Raw genomic sequence first — 22,865 nt, 5'->3', positions numbered from 1 at the left:
CCGCCCCCAGCCGCCCAACCCCAGACCGCAGAACCCCTGAGACTTCCAAAACCACACGGACGCCAACGGCCGGACAACCGCCGCCGCCCTGCGCACGGCGCCCTGGAGGCGGGGGCAGTGGGGGCTGGGGGGTCGGGGGGCGGAGCTGCGGGGGCGTCACGTGGCTCGTTCCCGGGTCCGCGCGAGTCCGCGTGGCGCGGAGTGGCCGCCTAGAAAGCTCATGTCCTCCGACTCCCACTTTGCCCGGAGTCCATTTCATGGCCTTGAGGATTAGGAAGAGTCCCTGACCACACACCCCCACCCCACTCCCATTCCCTCCCCACCCCGCCTGCCGCCTCCCTGGTCTCCTGACCACATCCTCTCCGACCTCCACCTTCTGGTATGGCTCCTAGTCCCCACTTTCCTCCCACCTGACCCTCACCTGGAAGTCCTCCCCATGTGTCTTGGACACTCTTGTGATGACCGCAGATCGCAGACTGCGGTGTCATGGACCAAGTTTTGGCCCGAATGTGTAATTTTTTGTCGTTGAAGCGCCGTAGGGTTAAGTTTTCAACGCTTGGAAACTTCTGGTTTCTCACCTGAAACTTGGGATTCAGTGGTTCTCAGAATTAGATGAGGTCACCCTGTGTGAGGGGCTTCCCTGATAGCTCAGCTGGTAAAGAATCTGCCTGCAATGCGGGAGACCTGGGTCCAATCCCTGGGTTGTGGAGATCCTCTGGAGAAGGGAACTGGCTACCCCACTCCAGTATTCTGGCCTGGAGAATTCCATGGACGGTATAGTCCATGGGGTCAAAGAGTCGGACACGCCTGAGCAACTTTCACTTCATTCTCACCCTGTGTGAAACAAAGGACACCCAAGAAGCACTCAAGGAAGGTTAACTTTTATTACCATCGCAGGGATCTGTCTCCAAGGCTTTAGTAAGCCAACAAACAGGAAAGTAAAAGAATATTATTTAAATATCGAAGGAACCACAGCTTTTTAAAAGGGAGGGGGTGCTGGGTGCTAGGTGATTTTGCAGATGAATTCTTTAATATTTCAGTTCGGAAAAAAAAAACAATTTCTTAAGCTCGTGTCAATAAGATGGCAAAAGATGCACCAGTTTAGAACAGGGTTATATATTTGGGAAACAATACTCATTAAGCTTTCAAGTGTATTTATTTTACCGTGGACCATTTTAAAAGTCTTTTTTTTTTTTTTTAACTTTTTACAATATTGCTTCTGTTTTAAGTTTTGGTTTACTTGGGCTGGATTCATGTGGGATCTTAGTTCCTTGATGAGGGATTAGAAACTACACCCCTTGCCTCGAAAGGCAAAGTCCTCCAGGGAAGTCCCAAGCTTCCAGTTTTAAATACAAGCTGGAGTTTACAAGTCAAGCAAACATGCACTTAAAGCCTCAAGCAGGAGAGAGGAGCCCTGTGCCTGTGGCCGCCAATCAGGAGGAAAACACAAAAGTACATGAAGTTCACCTGTTGCTGAACTGGGCTAACCAGGCCCCACCCCCCAGTCAGGTGCCTGTCAGGACCAGAGCACCTGAAAGCTCCAGACTTTGTCAAAGAAAGATGGGAAATGGCCAGGTCTGTTTTATTTTTCTACATTAACTTTTTTTATCCTTTTTTAAAATTTTTATTTATTTTACTTTACCATATTGTGTTGGTTTTGCCATACATTGACATGAATCAGCTATGGTTGTACATGTGTTCCCCATCCTGAAGCCCCCTCCCACCTTCCTCCCCATCCCATACCTCTGGGTCATCCCAGTGCACCAGCCCCAAGCACCCTGTATCATGTATCTAACCTGGACTGGCAATTTGTTCTACATGTGATAATTTACATGTTTCAACGCCATTCTCTCATATCATCCCGCCCTCGCCCACAGAATCCAAAAGACTGTTCTATACATATCTGTGTCTCTTTTGCTGTCTCGCATACAGGGTTATCATCACCATCTTTATAAATTCCATATATATGCGTTAGTATACTGTATTGGCGTTTTTCTTTCTGGCTTACTTCACTCTGTATAATAGGCTCCAGTTTCATCCACCTCATTAGAACTGATTCAAATGTATTCTTTTTAATGGCTGAGTAATATTCCATTTTGTATATGTACCACAGCTTTATCCATTCGTCTGCTGATGGACATCTAGGTTGCTTCCATGTCCTAGCTATTGTAAACAGTGCTGCAATGAACACTGGGGTACACATATCTCTTTCAATTCTGGTTTCCTTGGTGTTTATGCCCAGCAGTGGGATTGCTGGGTCATATGGCAGTTCTATTTCCAGTTTTTTTTAGGAATGGCCACACTGTTCTCCATAATGGCTGTACTAGTTTGCATTCCCACCAACAGTGTAAGAGGGTGTTTTAAATAGGAGGTCCCAGAGGCAGTTCTCAATCCCCAGAGTAGATACAGAGTACAGCCAGTTGATATTTTTTTACTTTTTGAGACAGGCCTGGGACTCTTCGCTGCAGTGCTGCAAAGCTTGCATCTGAACACACTTCCCCACCAGCTAAAAAATAGAAATTATATGGGACTAAAAATAACCGTGTGCAGTTGGGGCAAATTCTGGACCCAAATGATACAGAGACCAAAAAACCCAGCTGCCATTTCTGAAGAGCTAGGAGCAAAAACCTGGGTGTCTGGAGCAAAAGCAGAGTACTGCGCATGCCACCTGCACTCAGCATCACAAAGAGGTGGGCAAACCACCTAAGCCACCCTCTAGTTTGACCCCTGACCACACCCCAAAGAAGAAATGAGATCACCGCCTCACACATACTCAGGGTACAGGGGCCCCATTAAAGCCCTGCCTGAATTTATGGGCCCTCTCTCGTCAATTTCTATCGACTGGGGAAGGCCAAGAACCCCGGTGGGTATCATTGATTAGATACCCTGCTACTATAGGGTGTTTTGCAAATTTTTCACAGCATGGCTCACAGAAACAAAAATATTTATCAGTCTGCGCTGAGTCGTCAAGACTGCTGCAGTGGGAACTCAGTGTGTGGGGCTTCAGCCACACAGACCTCTGGAGGCTGAAGGGCGTCAGGATCTGTACCTGTCTCCCCTTCCCGCAGCTAATGGGAAGCACTTTTAAAGTGATGGAAAGATAAGAAGATGAATACAAAAAGATTTTAGGTCGGTGCATTTCTATAAAGTGGTTAAATTCTGGTATCAAAACCTGACCAAGATAACACAACTCTAGACTAATGAAGGTGCTGAAATCCCAATAAAATGCTACCAGTAAAATCTAAGACCAAAAAAATAAAAATTAGGAATGCAGGAAGGTTTAATATTGGTCAGTCACAAACATGGCTAGCTTATGGCCCAGCAAGCAACCAAAAGTTGTCATGAACTGATGGGCTCTCGCAGGCACCGTGGGGTGATGATGGGGCTCCCCATAATGGGGATGATACTCTGGTTCTGCAAAGGGATTCGTGGAGAGTGGGAGAAGGCAATGGCACCCCACTCCAGTATTCTTGCCTGGAAAATCCCATGGACGGAGGAGCCTGGTAGGCTGCAGTCCATGGGGTCGCTGAGAGTCGGACACGACTGAGCAACTTCAGTTTCACTTTTCACTTTCATGTAGTGGAGAAGGAAATGGCAACCCACTCCTGTGTTCTTGCCTGGAGAATCCCAGGGACGGGGGAGCCTGGTGGGCTGCTGTCTATGGGGTCACACAGAGTCGGACACGACTGAAGTGACTTAGCATAGCATAGCATCGTGGAGAGTGAACTGTTCTTAGGTTTTTTTACTTCTCCCTTCTCTCTCCCCAAGAGAAGGGAGAAAAGGAGAGAAGACACAGCATTAGGCATGGCAGGAGGCGGAGTCTGAGTTAGCAGGACTTGAGGTCATGCTACACCAGTCTCTTCTGTCGGTGTGCTCATGGTGGCTTGAGAGGTTATCAGGAGAAGCTGATCTAAGTTTCCCAGTACTGACATAACTCTAGAAAGTGGGCATGAAGGGGACATTCTTTACTCCCCTCAATGCCAGATCCCTCCTCCACCAAATGTAGTTCAAATGATCTTACCTTTGAGTCATCAGTTCCCATAGGCAGTGTGTACTTTCCCAGTTTTAAAATATTCTTGTTTTAAAAGGGATGAAAAACAAGTTTGGCCTTAAAAGCTGGCTTCATTGGCCTTAAAATCAGGCTTCACCTGATTTGGAACTTTTAAAATTCTTTTATTCTGCATTAATCGAGAGGAAGTGAACGTTGACGTTACGCCATTCAACCCAAAAGCAGAAGCCTGGAAGCTGTCCAGGGTTTTTCCCCAGACACCTCACTTATCTTTGATGGACTTGCTCGGTCCATCAGAGAAGGTCTTCTTCATGGTTCCCACTAATATTATACACCTGTCAGATTACCCTTGTTTCTAATAGCTTGTTTCCATAGCTCAGCATGGTGTTACTCACTGAAAGATTCTCATATTTCCATTTCTAACTGTACACAGAAACTAAAATTAACTTTTATTGCTTCCTATGATGAATTTCATTTCCTCTGATTAGTACTCTCTGAGCTCTTGCTTTGTTTCTCTTTTTATTTTTAGCCCTCATGCAGGACTGTTTTTAAGCAACTTATAATTAGGTTTAATTTTTTTCAGTTTTGATTGAGATGTAATTGACTAATAACATTATATGAGCTTGAAGTGTGCAACATAATGGTTTGACATATGTATATATTGTAAAATGATTACCATGTATGTTTAGTTAATATCCATCAGTTATATAACATAGTTAAAAAAAGTTTTTCCCTTAGAGACAAAAACTTATTATCTACTCTTTTCTTTGAAAAAAGATGTTTATTTGGCTGCACCAGGTCTTAGCTGCAACACTCAGGATCTTCGATCTTCTTTGCAGCGTGCAGGTCATTAGTAACAGCATGTGGGATCTAGTACCCCAAGCAGGGATTGAACATACGCCTCCTGCACTGGGAGTATGGACACTGGACCACCAAGGACATCCCTACTCTTTTTTTTTTTTTGTAAGTTAAAAAAATTTATTTCAATTGTATTCTAATTTTATTAGTATTTTGTTTCTCAACCTTTGAATTTTAAACATTTTTAGCTTTCTGACTTCTAAAAAATTTTTGAAGTAGATCTGATTTATAATGCATTAATTTCTGCTGTACAGCAAAGTGATTCAGTTAGAAATAGGTATTTTTTCATATTCTTTTCCATTATGGTTTAATCATAGTATATTGAATATAGTTCCCTGTGCTATACAGTAGAACCTTGTTGTTTATTCTATATGTAATAGTTTGCATCTGCTAATCCCAAGCTCCCAATCTTTCCCTCCCTCACCCCTTGGCAACCACAAGTCTGTTCTCTTTATCTGTTATCATATACTCTTTAAAAAGAAAAAAAAAAATATATATATATATATTTATTTATTTGGCAGAACCAGGTCTTAGTTGCAGTACTCAGGATCTTCAATTCTCACTGCGGCATGCAGGATCTCTAGTTGTGGCATGCAAACTCTTAGTTGCGGGATGAGGGAGCTCGTTCCCTGACCGGGGATTGAACCAGGGCCCCGTGCATTGGGAGCGCAGAGTCTTAGCCACTGGACCACCTGGAAGTTCCACCATCTGCTCTTTTAGAAACTTTGAAATACATAATACAGTATTGTTAACTGTACTCATCATGTTGTATATTATAACCCTAGAACTTATTTATCTTATAACTGGAAGATTGTTCCTCTGACCACTTTCACACTTCCCCACTTTTGGTAACAACAAATCTGATCACTTTCTATGAGATTTTTTTAGATTCTACATGTAAGTGAGATAGTGTAGCATTTGTCTTTCACTGACATGTCGCTCAACGTAATGTCCTAAAAGTCCATCCGTGTTGTCACAGTGCCAGGATTTCCTTCTATGACTAAATAGTATTCCATTTTTTAATATATATATACACACATACATATATATATATATTCAACATGTATCTGTCCATTCATCCATTGTTATCCATTCATTCCTTGTTGATGGACACAGGTTCTGTCCATGTCCTGGCTATTGTAAATAGTGCTGCAGTAACATTAGCATGCTGCTCTCTCTTCAGGATAATTATATAAATGCTCTCAGTTATATGTGTGTGTGTGTGTATATATTATGACAGTTCTATTTTTAACTTTTGAGGCACCTCCATACTGTTTCACATAGTGACTGTACCAATTTACATTCCCCACCAACAGCACACAGGGCTTCCCTTTTCTCCACAACTTTGCCAAAATTTATCTCTTGCCTCTTTGATGACAACCATTCCAATAGGTGTGAACTGTTGGTATCTGACTGTGGTTTTGGTTTGCGTTTCTCTAATAATTAGTGGTGTTTAGTACCTTATCATGTATTTATTGGCCATCTGAATGCCTTCTTTGGCAAAGTATTCAGGCCCTTTGCCCTTTTTTTTAACTTTTATTTGCCTTTATTTTTTGCGACATTTATTCCCGGGCCATAAGTGTTTGTTTCTTCAGTTTCTTCTGGGATATCTTTTTCTTCTGTGCAACCTCCTCTTCTGGTTTAGGAACAGTCTGTTCTTTTTCATCTCATCTCCATGTGGCAGGGAGAGCTCATGTAGGGGTTGGTCCAGCCGTGAGCTCTGTAAGTCCCGCGCTGCATCTTGGGGGCTTTGTTCACCTGGATGTGCTCACTGCCCACAGAATCTACATCTAAGCCCTTAAGTTCAGCATTACGCTCTTCATTTTTGAGCATGTGCAGTAAAAATTCAGCTCTCTTTTTGGGCCACCAACCCTGCATCCAGCCCTGTTTGGCCTGTGCACACCTACCAACTCCACCGTTGTAACGATGGAGTGACATCCTTCAGATACTTGGTGACTTTTTGGAAAGGCATACCCTTTATGGCCTGGGCAGTTTCATGAATGTTCTTAAAGTGAACACGAAGATTTGAACCTCTTGATTTGCATGATTTTGTGGAGTTTTCTGGGTGGAGTGAATAGCGCACCATTTTTAGAGGTCATCTCAGGCCGCTTATCGGAAAAGCCCATTTTTAAAACTGGATTGAATTTTTACCATTAAGTTCCTTATATATTATGGAATATTAACCCCTTTATCAGATGTGTGCTTTGGAAATAATTTCTCCTGTTCAGTTAGTTGCCCTTTCACTCTGCTGATATTTATTTTGCTGTGCAGAAGGTTTTTAGTTTGATGGAGTCCCACTTATTTTTAATTTTGTTGCATGTGCTTTAGGTTGTCATATTAAAAAAATTATTGACAAGACCCATGTCAATAAATTTTCCCCTGTTTTCGTGGTTTCAGGTCTTCACATTTAAGTCTTTAATTCACTTTGAATTGATTTTGTGAGTGGTATAAGGTAGGGGTCTAGTTTCATTCTTTGGGCTCCTGATTCTATTCCATTGGTCTATGTGTCTGTTCTTGTACCAGTAATATACTGTTCTGATAGCTTTGTAATAACGCTTGAAGTCAGGAAGTGTGCTGCTTCCAGCTTTGTTGTTCTTTCTTAGAATTGCTTTGGCTATTGAAGGTCTTTTGTGGTTCTATGTGAATGTTAGGGTTTTTTGTTCTATTTCTATTTTAAAAAAAAAAGGACATACTAATCTTGATAGGGATTGACTGAAGCTATAGATGGCTTTCAGTTGTTGTTCAGTTGTTAAGTAATGTCCTACTCTTTGCAACCTATGGACTGCAGCATGTCAGGCTCCTCTGTCCTCCACTATCTTCTGGAGTTTGCTCCAATTCATGTCCACTGAGACAGTGATGCTAACTAATCATCTCATCCTCTGCTGCCCTCTTCTCCTTTTGACTTCAATCTTCCCTAGTATCAGGGTCTTTTCCAGTGAGTGGGCTCTTTGTATCAAGTGGCCAAAGTATTGGAGCTTCAACTTCAACAACAGTCCTTCCAATGAATACTCAGAACTGATTTCCTTTAGGATTGATTGATTTGATTTCCTTGCAGTCCAAGGGACTCTCAAGAGTCTTCTCTAGCACCACAATTCAAAAGCATCATTCTTCAATGCTCAGCCTTCCTTATGGTCCAACTCTCACATCCATACGTGACTACTGGAAAAAACCACAGCTTTGACTATATAAACCTTTGTGGGAGATAGTGAAGGACAGGGAAGACTTGCGTGCTGCAGTCCATGGTGTTTCAAAGAGTTGGACACAAACATTTGTTGGCAAAGTGATGTCTCTGCTTTTTAATATGCTGTCTAGGTTTGTCATAGCTTTCCTTCCAAGGAGCAAGTGTCTTTGAATTCCATGGCTGCAGTCATGAAATTTGGAGTGATTTTGGTGTCCAAGAAAATAAAATCTGTCACTGCTTCCACTTTTCTCCCATCTATTTGCTATGAAGTGATGGGATCAATGCCATGATCTTAGTTTTTTGGGTGTTGAGTTTCAAACCAGCTTTTTCACTCTCTTCTTTCACCCTTATCAAGAGGCTCTTTAATGAAGTGGCTTTGATTAGCATGGACAAAAAATATCAATTTTTCCAATCCATGAACATGGGCTATCTATTCAATTTTTTGCATCTTCAATTTCCTTGATCGATGGCTCACAGTTTTCAGAATAGAGATTTTTCACCTCCTTGGTAAAATCGTGTTGTTGTTCAGTAGTTCAGTCGTGTCCAGCTCTTTGCAACCCCATGGACCGCAGCGTGCCAGGCTTCCCTGTCCTTCACCATCTCCCACAGTTTGCTCAAATTCATATCCACAGAGTCAGTGACACTATCTAACCATCTCATTCTCTACTGCCCTTTTCTCTTTTTGCCTTCAATTTTCCTCAGCATCAAGGTCTTTTCCAGTGAGTCAGGTCTTCACATCAGGTGGCCAAAGTTTTGGAACTTCAGCTTCAGTCCTTCCAGTGAATTTTCAGGGTTGATTTCCCTTAGGATTGATTGGTTTGATTTCCTTGCAATCCAAGGGACTCTCAAGAGTCTTCTCCAGCACCACAATTCAAAAGCATCATTCTTTCGTGCTCAGCCTTCTTTATGGTCCAACTCTCACATCCAGACATGACTACTGGAAAAATAATATCTTTGACTCTACAGACCTTTGTCGGCAAAGTGATGTCTCTGCTTTTTAACATGCTATCTAGGTTTGTCATAGCTTTCCTTCCAAGGAGCAAGAGTCTTTTAATTTCATGGCTGCAGTCATTGTCTGCAGTGATTTTGGAGCCCAAGAAAATAAAGTCAGTTGCTGTTTCCATTGTTTCCCTATCTGTTTTAAATGAAGTGATGGGACTGGATGCCAAGATCTTAGTTTTCTGAATGTTCCGTTTCAAGCCAGCTTTTTCACTTTCCTCTTTCACCTTCACTAAGAGGCTCTTTAGTTCCTTTTTACTTTCTGCCATTAGAGTGGTATCATCTGCATAACTGAAGTTGGTGATATTTCTCCCAACAATCTTGATTTCAGCTTATGATTCATCCAGCCTGGCATTTCGCCTGATGTATACTGCATATAAGTTAAATAAGCAGGGTGACTATATTCAGCCTTGACATAATCCTTTCCCAATTTTGAACCAGTCAGTTGTTCCACGTCTGGTTCTAACTGCTACTTCTTGACCCGCCCCCGCATACAGGTTTCTCAGGAGACAGATAAGGTGGTCTGGTATTCGCATCTCTTGAAGAATTGTCCACAGTTTGTTGTGATCCACACAGTCAAAGGCTATTGTGGAATCAATGATGCAGATGTTTTTCTGGAATTCTCTTGTTTTCTCTATGATCCAACGAATGTTGGTAATTTGATCTCTTGTTCCTCTGCCTTTTCTAAACCCAGCTTGTACATCTGAAAGTTCTCAATTCACACACTGCTGAAGCCTAGCTTGAAGCATTTTGAACATAACCTTACTAGCATGTGAAATAAGTCCAATTATACAGTAGTTTCTACATTCTTTGGCACTGCCATTCTTTGGGATTGGAATGAAAACTGACCTTTTCCAGTCCTGGGTCCACTGCTGAATTTTCCAAACTTGCTGACATACTGAGTGCAGCACTTTAACAGAATCATCTTTTAAGAAATTAAATAGCTCAGCTGGAATTCTATCACCTCCAACTTTGTTTGTAGTAATGCTTCCTAAGGTCCACTTGACTTCACACTCCAGGATGTCTGGCTCTAGGTAAGTGACCACACCATTGTTGTTAGACTGGTCTTTAAGACTTTTGTAGTTCTGTGTATTCTTGCCATCTCTTCTCAATCTCTTCTGCTTCTCTTAGGTTAAATTTAGTCCTAAGTATTTCATTGGTTTTTGATGTTACTGTAAATAGGATTGTTTTGTTTTTTTTTTTCAGATACTTTGTTAGTGTATAGAAATTCTACTGATCTCTATATGTTGGTTCTGTGTCATGCAACTCTACTAAATTAGTTGATTAGATCTAACAGGTTTTTGGTGCAGACTTTATAATTTTTAATATATAATATCATGTCTTCTGAAAACAGAGACAATTTTACTTCTTCCTTTCCAATTCTACTGCCTTTTACTTCTTTTTCTTGCCAACTGCTTCTATACTATGTTGAAATAGGAATGGTTGAGAGTGGGCACCATTGTCTTTTTCCCGATACAGGTATTAGAGGAAAAGCTTTCAACCTTTCACCACTGAGTATGATGTTGGCTGTGGGTCTGTCATTTGTAACTTTTACTATGTATGTTCCTTTTATTTCTAATTTGAGTTTTTAATCATGAATGGATGTTGAATTTTGCCAAATGCTTCTTCTACACCTATTAATTTGATTTTGAACCGTTCTTGCATCCCAGGGCTGAATCCTACTTGATCATGGTGTATGATCCTTTTAATGTGCTGAATTCATTTTGCTAATATTTTCTTTAGAATTTTTGCATCTCCAGTCATCAGAGATATTGGCCAGCAGTCCTTGCAGCGTCCTTATATGGCTTTGGTATCAGGGAAATTCTGGCCTTGTGAGTTTGGGAGTGTTCCCTCCTCTTCAAATTTTGGAAGAGTTTGAGGATTAGCATTAATTCTTCTTTAAATGTTTGGTAAAATTCACCAGTGAAGACATCTGGTCCTGGACTTTTCTTTTTTGGGTGTTTCCCCCCCGCCCCCACCCCCGATTCAATCTCCTTACTCACTATTGGTCTGTTCGGGTTTTCTCTCTCTTCCTGATTCAGTTTTGGTAGGTTCCATATTTCTAGCACTTTATCCATGTCTTCTGGGTTGCACAGTTTTGTTGGCATATGGTTGTTCATAGTAGTTTCTTATGATCTTTTCTATTTCTGTGGTATCAGTTGCATTGTCTCCTCTTTCATTTATAATTTTATTGATTTGCCTCTTCTGTTTTTTTCTTGGTTAGTCTAGCTAATGGTTTGCCAATTGTTTACCTTTTCATGGGCTTCCCTTGTGGCTCAGCTGGTAAAGAATCCGCCTGCAATGGAGGAGACCTGGGTTTGATCCCTGGGTTGGGAAGATCCCCTGGAGAAGGGAAAGGCTACCCACTCCAGTATTCTGGCCTGGAGAATTCCACGGACTGTATAGTCCATAGGGTTGCAAAGAGTCGGACACGACTGAGTGACTTTCACTTCAATATCTTTTCATAAAATCAACTCTTAGTTTTGTTGGCCTTTTCTATTGTTTTCCTATCTCTACGTAAATTTACTTTTGCTCTAATTTCTATTATTATTTTCTTCCTTCTGCTACATTTGGGCTTTATTTAGTTTTTCAAGTTCTTCTAGATAATTAGATTTAAAAACATTTAAGATTCCTTATCATCCAATACATTTAACCCATTTTTGCATATCAGCATGGTTGATGTTTATTTCTATGTGAATTGTCTTATTCTAAGCTTTTGTTTGATAGCCATTTTCATGTTTTCCGTCTCTGCCTTAGGGGTTGTGCCTTGCTTTTGATTGATTTGAAAAGTGACCTTTAAATTCTAATACCCATTTTTGCATTCCAAAATATTTAAACAAGTATTATCTCAAAACTACAGCGAATGATTCCCTCCTTCCATGTTTTGTTTTTCTTATTCTTCCCATAGCCACTTCCTGTTAATGATAACATAATCTGGGATTACTGAACAAAATTTTTATGGAAAAAGGTATCTTTTTAAAATAAAGTAGGTTAAATCTTGAATTATTTTTAACATCTGCAGTGCTTTTGAGCCATATTTAAATAGTTACAGTTGCTCCTATATTTTATTTCTGTATTCACCATCAGGACTTCTACCATGCAGCTCTATTTCAAAAGTTTTTATTTTCAATTATCTTTTAGTTATTTCTATCAAATCAATTCTTCAGAGCTTTGGACTCTTCAAAGCCCATATATAAATGAGGATTATTCCTGTGGCTCATACATATGGCTGATATAAAATTAGTGAACACATATGTCCTTTTCCCCTCAGCATATTATATATACTATCCAGTGTATCACATTACTGGGTGATACACACTAAGATGATTTTGTGCCTTTGTAAGTAATCTTTTCTTCCTCTCCTTGAAAATCTGTGTTCTCTATCTTTAAAATTCAAAATGTCATCCGAGTATTGAACAATTTTTGTTATTTTTGTTTTGACCACAGCAGGATCTTTTTATCTGAAGATCAACATTTTCCTTTAGCTCAAGAAAAATTCATTCTATAAATAATGCTTGTCTTCTGTTTGTCCTGGAACTTTCATCTAGACATGCCAATAATCCACATATTGGATGCCCAACCTCTGTTCTTTTTTAATTTGGCTGAGCTGGGTCTTAGTTGCAGAACACAGGATCTTCAGTCTTCACTGTGGCATGAGGGATCTCCAGTTGCAGCATGCAGGATCTAGTTCCCTGACCTGGGGTTAAACCTGGTTCCCTGCTCTGGAAGCTTGAAATCTTAGTCACCTGACCATCAGGGAAGTCCCCCAACCTCTGTTCTTAATATCTGTTTTTCTGAAGCTTTAGTAACAAGGAGACCCAAGAACAAAAACAGTTCAGAGATCCAAGTTTGTCTCAAGGCAACAGTATGTACTAAGTTTCTGAGGTGGAAAGAACTCTGAGCAGTCAAGAAGAGAAAGAAGATCCTCTGAGGGGAGTGCAGAGGGAGAGGCATGCTTGATGACATCAGAGAAAAAGGTGGGGCCTTGTAGACCACAAATTCAGTGTTTAAGTGTGAAGAAAAGCCATTGAAGGACTTTAATGAGGGCAGTGACATCATGTCAATGTCAAGTTCATTTTTCCAAGAGGAATGCATTGAGGGGAAGAACGAAAATGGAGACTGGCTCTGAAGCTCTTACAGTTGTTCTCTATCTTTAAAATTCAAAATTAAAGTAAGAGTCAACTGTGGCTCAAACCAACGTGATAGCAGTGCAGAGGTGGGAAGATGGGAATTCCAAGATAATTGTGTATAACAGATCAGTAGGACTTGATAGTCACCTGGATATAGGAATGAAGGAAAAGGTGGAATCACAAATGACTAAGATTTTTGCTTCAGTGATTGTTAGACTTCCAGGGAAGGCTATGCCAAGGGAACCTGCTTAGGAGGGAGAACTATAGATCAGGGAACAAGCTAAACTGTTTTAACAAAGAGATCCTAAAATACAGTGGCTTATATGAAAAGAAGTGTATTTTTCTTCACATAACAAGCAAGAGGTGAGCAATCCAAGTAGCAGGCAGTTATGCTTTCACATCTGGCCTCTGTCTCTGGGTCCAGAGTAGCTGCTCCAGTTGCCACCATTTCCAGCCAGTGAGAAGGGAAAAGAGAAAGTGGAAGGCAAGCAGTTTCCTTTAAGGATGTGACCTACATATGCCCATGTATGTGAGCTCCTCCGACAAATTATCCTCCAGGAGATAAGTCCCCTTACATTCAAGTCCTTTATTTTCTCCCACATTATAGGGCACTCTTGTTTTATGTTGACAAAGACCTGTGAGGATAAGGACATGTTAGCCTGAAATACTGACACCCGCCCAATTTTAGATTCTTATAGAAGTCGTTCAAAAGCTGGCCTTGCTGCTTCCAGGAAATGAGTAAAGCATTGTTCCATCCAATTCTTGGCCGTGTTGTGGTTTCCCTGCTGACTGTAATACCAAGATGTGGTGGGCAGACATGATCAGGCCTCTACTGACAGGCAACAGATACCACCTGCTAGAAAAAGAATCAGGTTCTACTCTTGGCTGTGGCACTGACTAGCTGTGTGAATTTGTTTCTCGGTTTTCTCATCGGCAAAATCCCGGTGTTGACTGAGGCTTCTCTCAGCTGTAACATTCTGTTTTCAATGAGAATGAAAGAATAGGATGCCCGAGGCTAAACATCGGTAAGAACTGCTATAGATTTAGAAGCCAGATGGAATGCGAACACTATCTGTTGCTCTCAAAATTTACATGTTGGAATCATTTACTGAAGACAATAGATTTTACTCTAGATCAGAGTTTCTCAACCGTGACCAGATAATTCTTCACGGTGGGTGGCTGTCCTGTGCATTCCAGGATATTAAACTGTATCCCTGGCCTCTCTCCACTAGATGGCAGTAGCATCTCACTCTCAGCTGTGACAACCCAACACGTCCCAGACACTGCCAGAGGCCCCTAAAGGGCAACAGTGCCTGGGGCTGAGAACAACTCACCTAGACGTTTTCCTCTGTGTGTGTGTGTTAGCCGCCCAGTCGTGTGCAACTCTTTGTGACCCCACGAACTGGAGCCCCCCAGGCTTCTCTGTCCGTGGAATTCTCCAGGCAAGAATACTGGAGTGGATTGCCATTCCCTTCTCTAGAGGAACTTGCCAACCCAGGGATTGAATCCTGGTCTCCTGCATCGCAGGCAGATTCTTTACCATTTGAGCTACAGGGAAGTCTTCATTTATCAATACTTTTTATGAAAAGTGAAATTAAATGTATTGATACAATGCATAATATAGTCAAAGATCTGAAATAGAACTGGTTTCTTCTTAACCACTTCCCATCTGTAATCAATAAAGATTATTATTCCTCTTAGGAGGTAAAAAAAATTACCCATATTAAAAACACTGATAATAAATAACCATTAATAAGCATGATTAATGATGAATAGTTCTACATTTCTCTAATAACCTCTTTGTATTCTGTCAAGTAGCACTCCAAAATAAAAATTATGACTTCTGTTATGGCTTCATATTTCTTTACAACAATCACTAAAGTAATTTCCAATCTGGTAAACTAATAACTTACGCAGTTTAGTTTTAACGGAATTACATCTTAATCATCAAGCTAAAGTCATAAGAAAATAATGACACTGTCACTTGAAGGTCATCTCAGTCTTCCGATCACCATGTGTCTAATCAGACACCCTTAAATTAGTTCCAGCAGAAAGTCTAAGGAATTAATGGATCAAACTCCTAGCATATAACAGAGTGAAGAGAGTGAAGTCGCTCAGTCGTGTCCGACTCTTTGCGACCCCGTGGACTGTAGCCTACCAGGCTTCTCCGTCCGTGGGATTCTCCAGGCAAGAGTACTGGAGTGGGTTACCATTTCCTTCTCCAGGGGATCTTCCTGATCCAGGGAACGAACCCAGGTCTCCTGCATTGTAGGCAGACGCTTTAACCTCTGAGCCACCAGGGAAGCGGTAAAGTAGTATGCTAGCATATAGAGTAGTATGCTAATATAGTTAAAAGACAATGCAGCAGAACGTCTGATTTAAACTTTTGATAACAGAACAACACAGGAGTGGAAATCTCTGTGAAATCTTTTGTCTCTTTTTGGTAACAAAACATTAATACCTTATACTAGTGTGATACTATAAGGTTTAAAGAATAAAATAACAGAGCTACACAATACACTTGAGATAGGAGAGACTGTCCTAGAACTTACAGGAATAAAGTTCCTTAAGTTCCAGGCACCTCTAGTCAACCCTCATTTTTCACTAGAACAACTACAAGTGGGCCAGGTATAAAGAAGCTGTTCCCTACAGACGGCTCTTACCCACTACACAGCTCTTAGGATACACGTGTTTATACTTTGGCAGAACTGTCACATGGATGCTATAATCTGTATAATCTCCATAATTGTGGGAATTATACAACACTATTCGGTGAAATTTCTTGCCTTCGTTCATGATTTCTTCAGTCTTTTTTTCAGTGGACATGCAGTTTTCTAAAAAGTTTGCATCTTCTAAGTACATCTCATCTCCTGAAAAATAATAGTTTAACTTTAGTGTTATTTTATAAAACCTTCAATATATTAGTATTTATTTTTATTCATGTGTTTGGAACTGATATAGCTGTTAAATAATCAGAACTTTTTGAGTTTACCTCAATATATTTCTTGTGTTTTTAATATCCCACCTAACCTCACCTGTTCCCCATTTTCTAGCCAAGAATTTTCTTTGGGCACATAAATATTTATAACTGGTACTTTTTAATCCTGAACTATAATTTTTTATACTAATTCAAGACTCTCTTTATTTCATTCAATATAACATTCATCTCGATATCCATATAATTTTGGTGTTTCAATGTGGGCTGCTCCAATCATTTTAAGGTTAGAGAAATCATCATTTACACATCAAAACTGCTAAGCTGTCCCACTGCAGGATGAGTAACAAATATTATCATGATTCTGAGAAGTGAGACAAGCAGCCGTAAGTAAGAGAGGTCAGAAAACTCCACTGTAAGCTGCTAAAAAACTTCTGTACTAACCCAACAATAACTGACCACCAACAAAACTCTCTTTCAATCAAATAAGTATAATTTACAAGTTTTCATAATTCAAAATTAAAAGGTAAAGTGAGATAATATTCAAGAGAACTCTTGCCAATGTCTAGGAAATATATTTACTTAAGTGTATATGAAGTAATATATCCAGAATTTCTGATTATAATAAAAACTATGAATATCTTATAGAACTTGAGCTTATCTAATTAGTTCCACTGTAGCATATAAAACATAGATTGTAATTCATGTGTCTGTGTGGGAGAACATTGCCATACAGCCCAGAGCATTAAATGGGAATATCAACAAGAGCACTGGTAAACACAGATTTACCTGGTAAAAGATGGATCATCCCATCAGCAGTTAACAATATGATCGGCATCCATCTTTCCGTTCCTTCTGATTCACGATCCAAAGAAAATTTGTGCAAGTCAGAGAGAGAGGCAAAGTTTCCTAGTCTACGTATTTCGTAGAACTGTGGGGGTGCAAGCAAAATTTCCTTTGATATGAGCCTTTCAATTGCCTCTGATGGAGACGACCACTGTGGAAGACAAAGGTAGAGTTTCCTAAGGTTTACCCCATAGACAATCCAAGATTTGAGATCCTTGGATCAGTACTTAAGATCTATCTGGAAAAAAAGTATAAATTAATTCATTAATGTATCTTGCTAGATTCCTCTGAGACAACAAGGAAAGATTCAGTGAAGAAAGCTGGGTTGATCCCCTTCAGAGGTTGATTATTAGGACATGGATCCTGAGAACTAGTAAATAAGCCAGGATAGATCACAACGGGTTGAACTGGGAGAGTTGTTGAGCATAAAAGACAGGAGACGCTAAGAAGGCAAGGAGGTTCTGATCACTTTCAAAGGAAGACTAAAGTATAAATTCATGGCAGCAGATTGAGAACTTAGTGCCCGTTCATTCCTCCCATAAATGGGAGGGACTCCCAAGGGTCTCTTGTTCCCGCCTACCTTGGTTAGGCAATAAGGACATGCTGGTGGACAAGACAAAGCTCTCTCAGGCCTAGTAGGACCTTCAGCAAACAAAATGTAGCATGGTACACGCAGTGTGTTACAATGACGGTAAAGAGCCAGGAGCAAGAGAAGCTTTCAGAAAGGTCAAGAGGCGTGACTCAGTCTATTGTCCCAGGAGTGAAGTTACTGCATTATATCAACCAGTCAGCGCTTAACGTAAGCGACCTCACTGCTGTGCCCTCCTTCCCAAGTCTTCCTTCCGTCCACATTTAGATAAAAAGAGCTGATTCAATTAATATGAAATAACTCCAAAAGGTCTTTCTTTCTTTAACTGCTTTACTGCTAAATATCCACATACACTGGGGAAATTGACCCTCACATCCAAAACCAGGGAGTTGAAATTGACTGCCTAGAATAATTATAGGCCAACAATTTACAAGCTCGTATAAGAAACCTGAGCAAAGGAAGTCAGATAAGACTAAGTGACTCGACAATAATGACAATAAAAAACTACAAGACCTCAGCAAAAAAATGTGACCCATAACCAGAAGAAAAATCAGGCAATAGAAACAGACCCAGAAATTATAGAGATGATGGAATTGGCAGAAAAGGACATTAAAAATCACTGTTACAAGTATGTTCCATTGGCTCAAAGATGTAAAGGAAAATATGAACATGAGAGAAATAGGAAATGTTTTTTAAAAAAATAAATGGAACTTCTAGAGATGAAAATTACACTGGATGATATTTACAGCAATTTTGATACTACATATAAACAGAGAAACTTTGAAAATACAGCAATATATCTATTCAGAATAAAGCACAGAGGAAAAAAGTTAAAAAAAAAAATGAACAAGGCATCAGGGACCCACAAAAAATTATCAGGTGGTCTAACATACATGTAATTGGAGTCCCAGAAAATAGGGGGAGGTGAAAAATATTTGAAGAAACAAATAATTATTAACAAAACAAGAAGAAAACTATGCACATCATAATCAAATTACTGCTGCTGCTGCTGCTGCTGCTAAGTCACTTCAGTCGTGTCCAACTCTGTGCGACCCCAGAGACGGCAGCCCATGAGGCTCCCCCATCCCTCAGATTCTCCAGGCAAGAACACTGGAGTGGGTTGCCATTTCCTTCTCCAATGCTTGAAAGTGAAAAGTGGAAGTGAAGTCGCTCAGTCGTGTCTGACTCTTAGTGGACCCCATGGACTGAAGCCTACCAGGCTCCTCCATCCATGGGACCCTCCAGGCAAGAGTACTGGAGTGGAGTGCCATTACTGAATACCAGTAATTAAAGAGAAAATACTTAAGTAGGCATACATATCAAAACCAAAAATACAAACACATTATGTACAGAGGAACAGAGTTAAAATCAAACTTTTCTAAATGATGAACATGCACTAAATCTACTGTGGTAATTATGTTATGGTGTATGTAGGTCAAACCATCATGCTGTCACCTTAAACTTACACAATGTGCTGTGCTAAGTCGCTTCACTCATGTCCAGCTCTTTGCAACCCTATGGACTGTAGCCTGCCAGGCTCCTCTATCCATGGGGATTCTCCAGGCAAGAATACTGGAGTGGGTTGCCATGCCCTCCTCCAGGGGATCTTCCCGACACAAGGATCGAATCTTTGTCCCTTATGTCTCCCGCATTGGCAGGCGGGTCCTTTACCGCTAGTGCCACCAGCTGTGTGTCAATTATATCTCAATAAAACTGGAGGAGAAAAAGCAGATTTCTCACCAGAAGATCATGCAAACTGGAAACTAATGAAGTAACATCTTTAAGTACTGGAAGAAAAACAAAACAAAAACTCATACTGTCAACCTATACAGAATTCTACACCCACATGAAATAGCTTCCAAAAAATAAAGGCAAAATATTTTCAGACAAACAAAATTTAGAAGATTCACTGTCAGAAGAACTGAAATTCAGGACATATTAGAGGAAGTTCTTTAGGCAGAAAGATACCAGATGTAGATTTAAATCTATACAAACGAATGAAGAGTGCAAAGATCACATATATAGGTAAACATAAAAAACATTTCCCCTCATTCGCAGTGTACAACAGAGTAACTGCTTAAAGCAAAAATATTCACTGTATTGTAGAGTTTATAGTAGAAATAAAAGTCAAATGTATGACGACAAAAGCATACATGACAGGAGGGGCGAAATGGAAATTTATTATTTTATGGTTCTAATACTACACATGAAGTGAGAGATGTACTGCAAATCCTAAAGCAATTACAAAGAAGTACAGGTAATTAGGCAATAATGGAGATAAAAAGAGTTCAACAAATACTCAAATAATCCAAAAGAAGTCAAGAAAAGAAGAAAAACAGTGCAAAGAATAGAAGGGACAGATTAAAAAAACTAACAGCAAGATAGTAGATTTGAGAATAACACTGAATGTAAATGATCAAAACATTCCAATTGAAATGCAGAAACTATCATAAAGGATAAAAAGTAAGACTATATGCTGCCTACAATAAACATACTTTAAATATAAAGACACAGGTTCAAAGTAAAAAATGGAGGAGGATATGCTATGCTATTGCTAATTAAATGGAAGACTGAGCAGCTATATCACTATCTGATAATAAACTTCAGATTTCAGAATAAGGAACATTATCAGGGATAAAGAAGGCTAGTTCTCACAATCAAAGACTAGTTCATCACAATCAAAGACTAGTTCCAAGCTTGAACAGTCTTACGCAACGCCTTGCAAAGGAGCTTCCAAATACCCGAAGGAAAACCTGGCAGAACTGAGAAGAGAATAAGACAAACCCGCAAACTGTTCGTTAACGATTTCAACAACCTTTTCTCAGAAATTGATGGAACAGGTAGGTAAACGATACAGCAGACCTAAAAAGACACCATCAACTAACTTAATCTAATTGACATTTTAAAAAACACTCCATCAAATACAGCAGAAAACACATTCTTGTTCAGGTGCAGAGGAATCATTCACCAAGGTAGGCCATATCGGTAGCCGAAAGTGAAAGTGAAAGTCGCTCAGTCAAGTCCGACTCTTTGCGACTCCAGGGACTATACACTCCACGGAATGCTCCAGGCCAGAATACTGGAGTGGGTAGCCTTTCCCCAACAAGTCTCAAATGAAAACGTTTCAAATAAATTTTAAAAGACTGAACTACGAGGAAACAAACGGCTGCGGGGACGAAATAAGTGAAAGCGTGGCAACTGCTCAGGAAGGACCCCTAGCAGAACTCCTGGGATCTCCGCCGGCCACCCGCTGGAGAAACCGCGTGGGGAGACATCTTCGAGGCCCTGGGACTGTGAAGCGGGAAAAAGCAGAAAACAGTTCACCAATGTCACAGCTTTGGCCTGCTGGGCCGGGGTCCGGACCGCGTGGGTCCCAGGCCCGCTCAGTAGCTAACTGGCTACTACGGCCCTGAGGCGGCCTACTGGAAGGTCCGGGGGGAGCTGGGCCGCCTGCCGGGGTCCTCATTTTCTAGCTCCTGTGGATCCCCACTCCGGGCCGGGAGGACGCCCTACCTGGCAGTCCACCACCTCCACTAAGTCGGGGAAGACCGGCGGCGGCTCGTTCAGGCAGCACAGGAAGAAGGTGGTCTCGAAACGGCGGCCGCCGGGGCGTGAGAAGGGCGTGATCCAGACGCTCCAGTCGTGCAGCGCCCAGATGTCGGGAGTGCAGTCGAGCTGCGCGCACAGGCTCAGGAAGTGCCGCGGGTCCCGGCGGACGCGGGCGCGCCAATCGGCCAAGGCGGGCGGCGGCGCGAGGGCGCAGCCCGGCGCCTGATTAGGGGGCCGGGGGTCCCTGGGCCGCAGCAGCAGCACGCCCGCCTCCTCGAAAGTCTCGCGGATGGCGCAGATGCGGAAGGCGATGTCATCCGGCAGCGCCGCCGCGTCCTCGTCCACGGCTCCCGGCCGGACGTTGGGCAGCACCGGGAAGGCGGCGCGCTGGGGCGGCGCGCGACCCAGGCCAAAGCGTGGGGGCCCGTGGTGCGGCGCGAAGAGGCGCAGCCAATCGGTCGAGCGGTCTGCCGCCTCCAGCACCCCGCCCGGGAAGACCTGCGCCCCGGGCAAGAAGCCTTGGCTCGCGGAGCGCTGCAGCAGCAGCACCCGAAATCCCTCGGCGGGTGGCTGGGGCCTGGATGCGGCGGCGGGGACCGGGCGCGTCCAGCCCGCCGCCAGCACTAAGGTGGCTGCCCGCCTCCAGCTGCTTGGGCCCGCTCGCACCGGGACACTCATGACGGGCAGCGGAGCGCGGCTACCGGGCTCGGGGTTCTGGTGCCACTGGAGCTCTCCCCGGAAGCTTGCTAAGTGAACTCGCGCCTCTCCCAGCGAGGCGCGCACGGGGCAATCGGTGAACCCGGGCTGTTTGGCCGAGCTGGCGCCTGCCTGTAAGAAGGGTGTGGTGCCCACGCAGAGAAGCTCCGCCTCGAATGCCCGTGTTCCCAGCCAGGTCACTCGCGGGACAAAGGCTGTCACAGCCACGTGCTAGGAGGGCCTCATCTTCCTCACCCAGGCAGGACACAAGACTACAGCTGGAATGCTTAGGATCGCACAATGACTGTCGAGGTAAAAGTGCGATGCAAACCTAGGCCTGGCGACACATACCTGACCAAACAAAACCTTAGAACTAGGACTTTCTCGATTAAACCAGGAATCGACAAGAGGATATGTTTCCTCTGGCGGTGGGGTGGGAGGCGGTGAAGGGGAATCCAGGGGGTAGGTGTCGGAGCTTTGCAAACTGATATGAACCGCAGCAATGAGAAACTGACGGATGAACCAGATACCAAAATACAAATTTCACACTGCACAGTCTGAGTGTGAAAAGTGCTCCTTGAATCCCAGGACAATCTCCTGCCTTGTGATCTGGGACACCTTTTATTGACAAGGGCACCTGGGACCCTTAAGCATTTTAGGCCATTTGATAATTTACTCTTTCATGAAAAGTGAAAGTGTTAGTCACTCAATTTCTTTGTGACCCCATGGACTATAGCTCTTTTGTCCATGGAATTTTTCAGGCAAGAATACTGGAGTGGGTTGACGTTTGCCTCTCCAGGGGATCTTCCCCACCCAAGTATGGAACCCAGGTCTCCCCAAATGCAGGCAGTTTCTTTACCACTGAGCCACTGGGGAACGGTTTCTCCTACAATTGCTATTATAGGTGATCACACATTTGTTATGTTTTTGGATGAGTATATAGACCATGGGCTTCCCAGGTGGCACTAGTGGTAAAGAACCTGCCTGCCAGTGCAGAAGGCATAAGAGACATGGGTTTGATCCCGGGTCAGAAAGATCCCCTGGAAGAGGGCATGGCAACCCACTCCAGTATT

At 42.2% G+C, this 22,865-nt stretch overlaps 1 protein-coding gene and 1 pseudogene across 2 annotated transcripts; both read right to left on the bottom strand.

The window, feature by feature from the left end:
• Nucleotides 1-865: 865 nt before the first annotated feature.
• LOC132342835 (large ribosomal subunit protein uL22-like) lies at nucleotides 866-6,953 on the bottom strand (annotated as a pseudogene).
• NUDT19 (nudix hydrolase 19) lies at nucleotides 866-21,904 on the bottom strand. 2 transcript variants are annotated; one of them, XM_005219046.4, is made up of 4 exons: nucleotides 21,061-21,902; nucleotides 16,902-17,109; nucleotides 15,964-16,047; nucleotides 866-13,812 (listed from the first exon to the last, which is right to left on the bottom strand). In XM_005219046.4, the coding sequence occupies exons 1-4, from the start codon at nucleotides 21,772-21,774 to the stop codon at nucleotides 13,676-13,678; spliced, it is 1,143 nt and encodes a 380-aa protein (XP_005219103.1). In that variant the 5' UTR covers nucleotides 21,775-21,902; the 3' UTR covers nucleotides 866-13,675. The 2 variants fall into 2 exon arrangements, with proteins under 2 accessions (XP_005219103.1, NP_001178143.1); NM_001191214.1 differs by lacking the exon at nucleotides 866-13,812 and having other exon boundaries at nucleotides 15,550-16,047; nucleotides 21,061-21,904.
• Between the last annotated feature and the right edge of the window lie 961 nt (nucleotides 21,905-22,865).

This window comes from Bos taurus, chromosome 18, assembly GCF_002263795.3.
Source record: "Bos taurus isolate L1 Dominette 01449 registration number 42190680 breed Hereford chromosome 18, ARS-UCD2.0, whole genome shotgun sequence".
NCBI lineage: Eukaryota > Metazoa > Chordata > Mammalia > Artiodactyla > Bovidae > Bos > Bos taurus.
The sequence above is the reverse complement of the archived record's forward strand: the minus strand, read 5'-3'. Positions and strand labels throughout refer to the sequence as shown.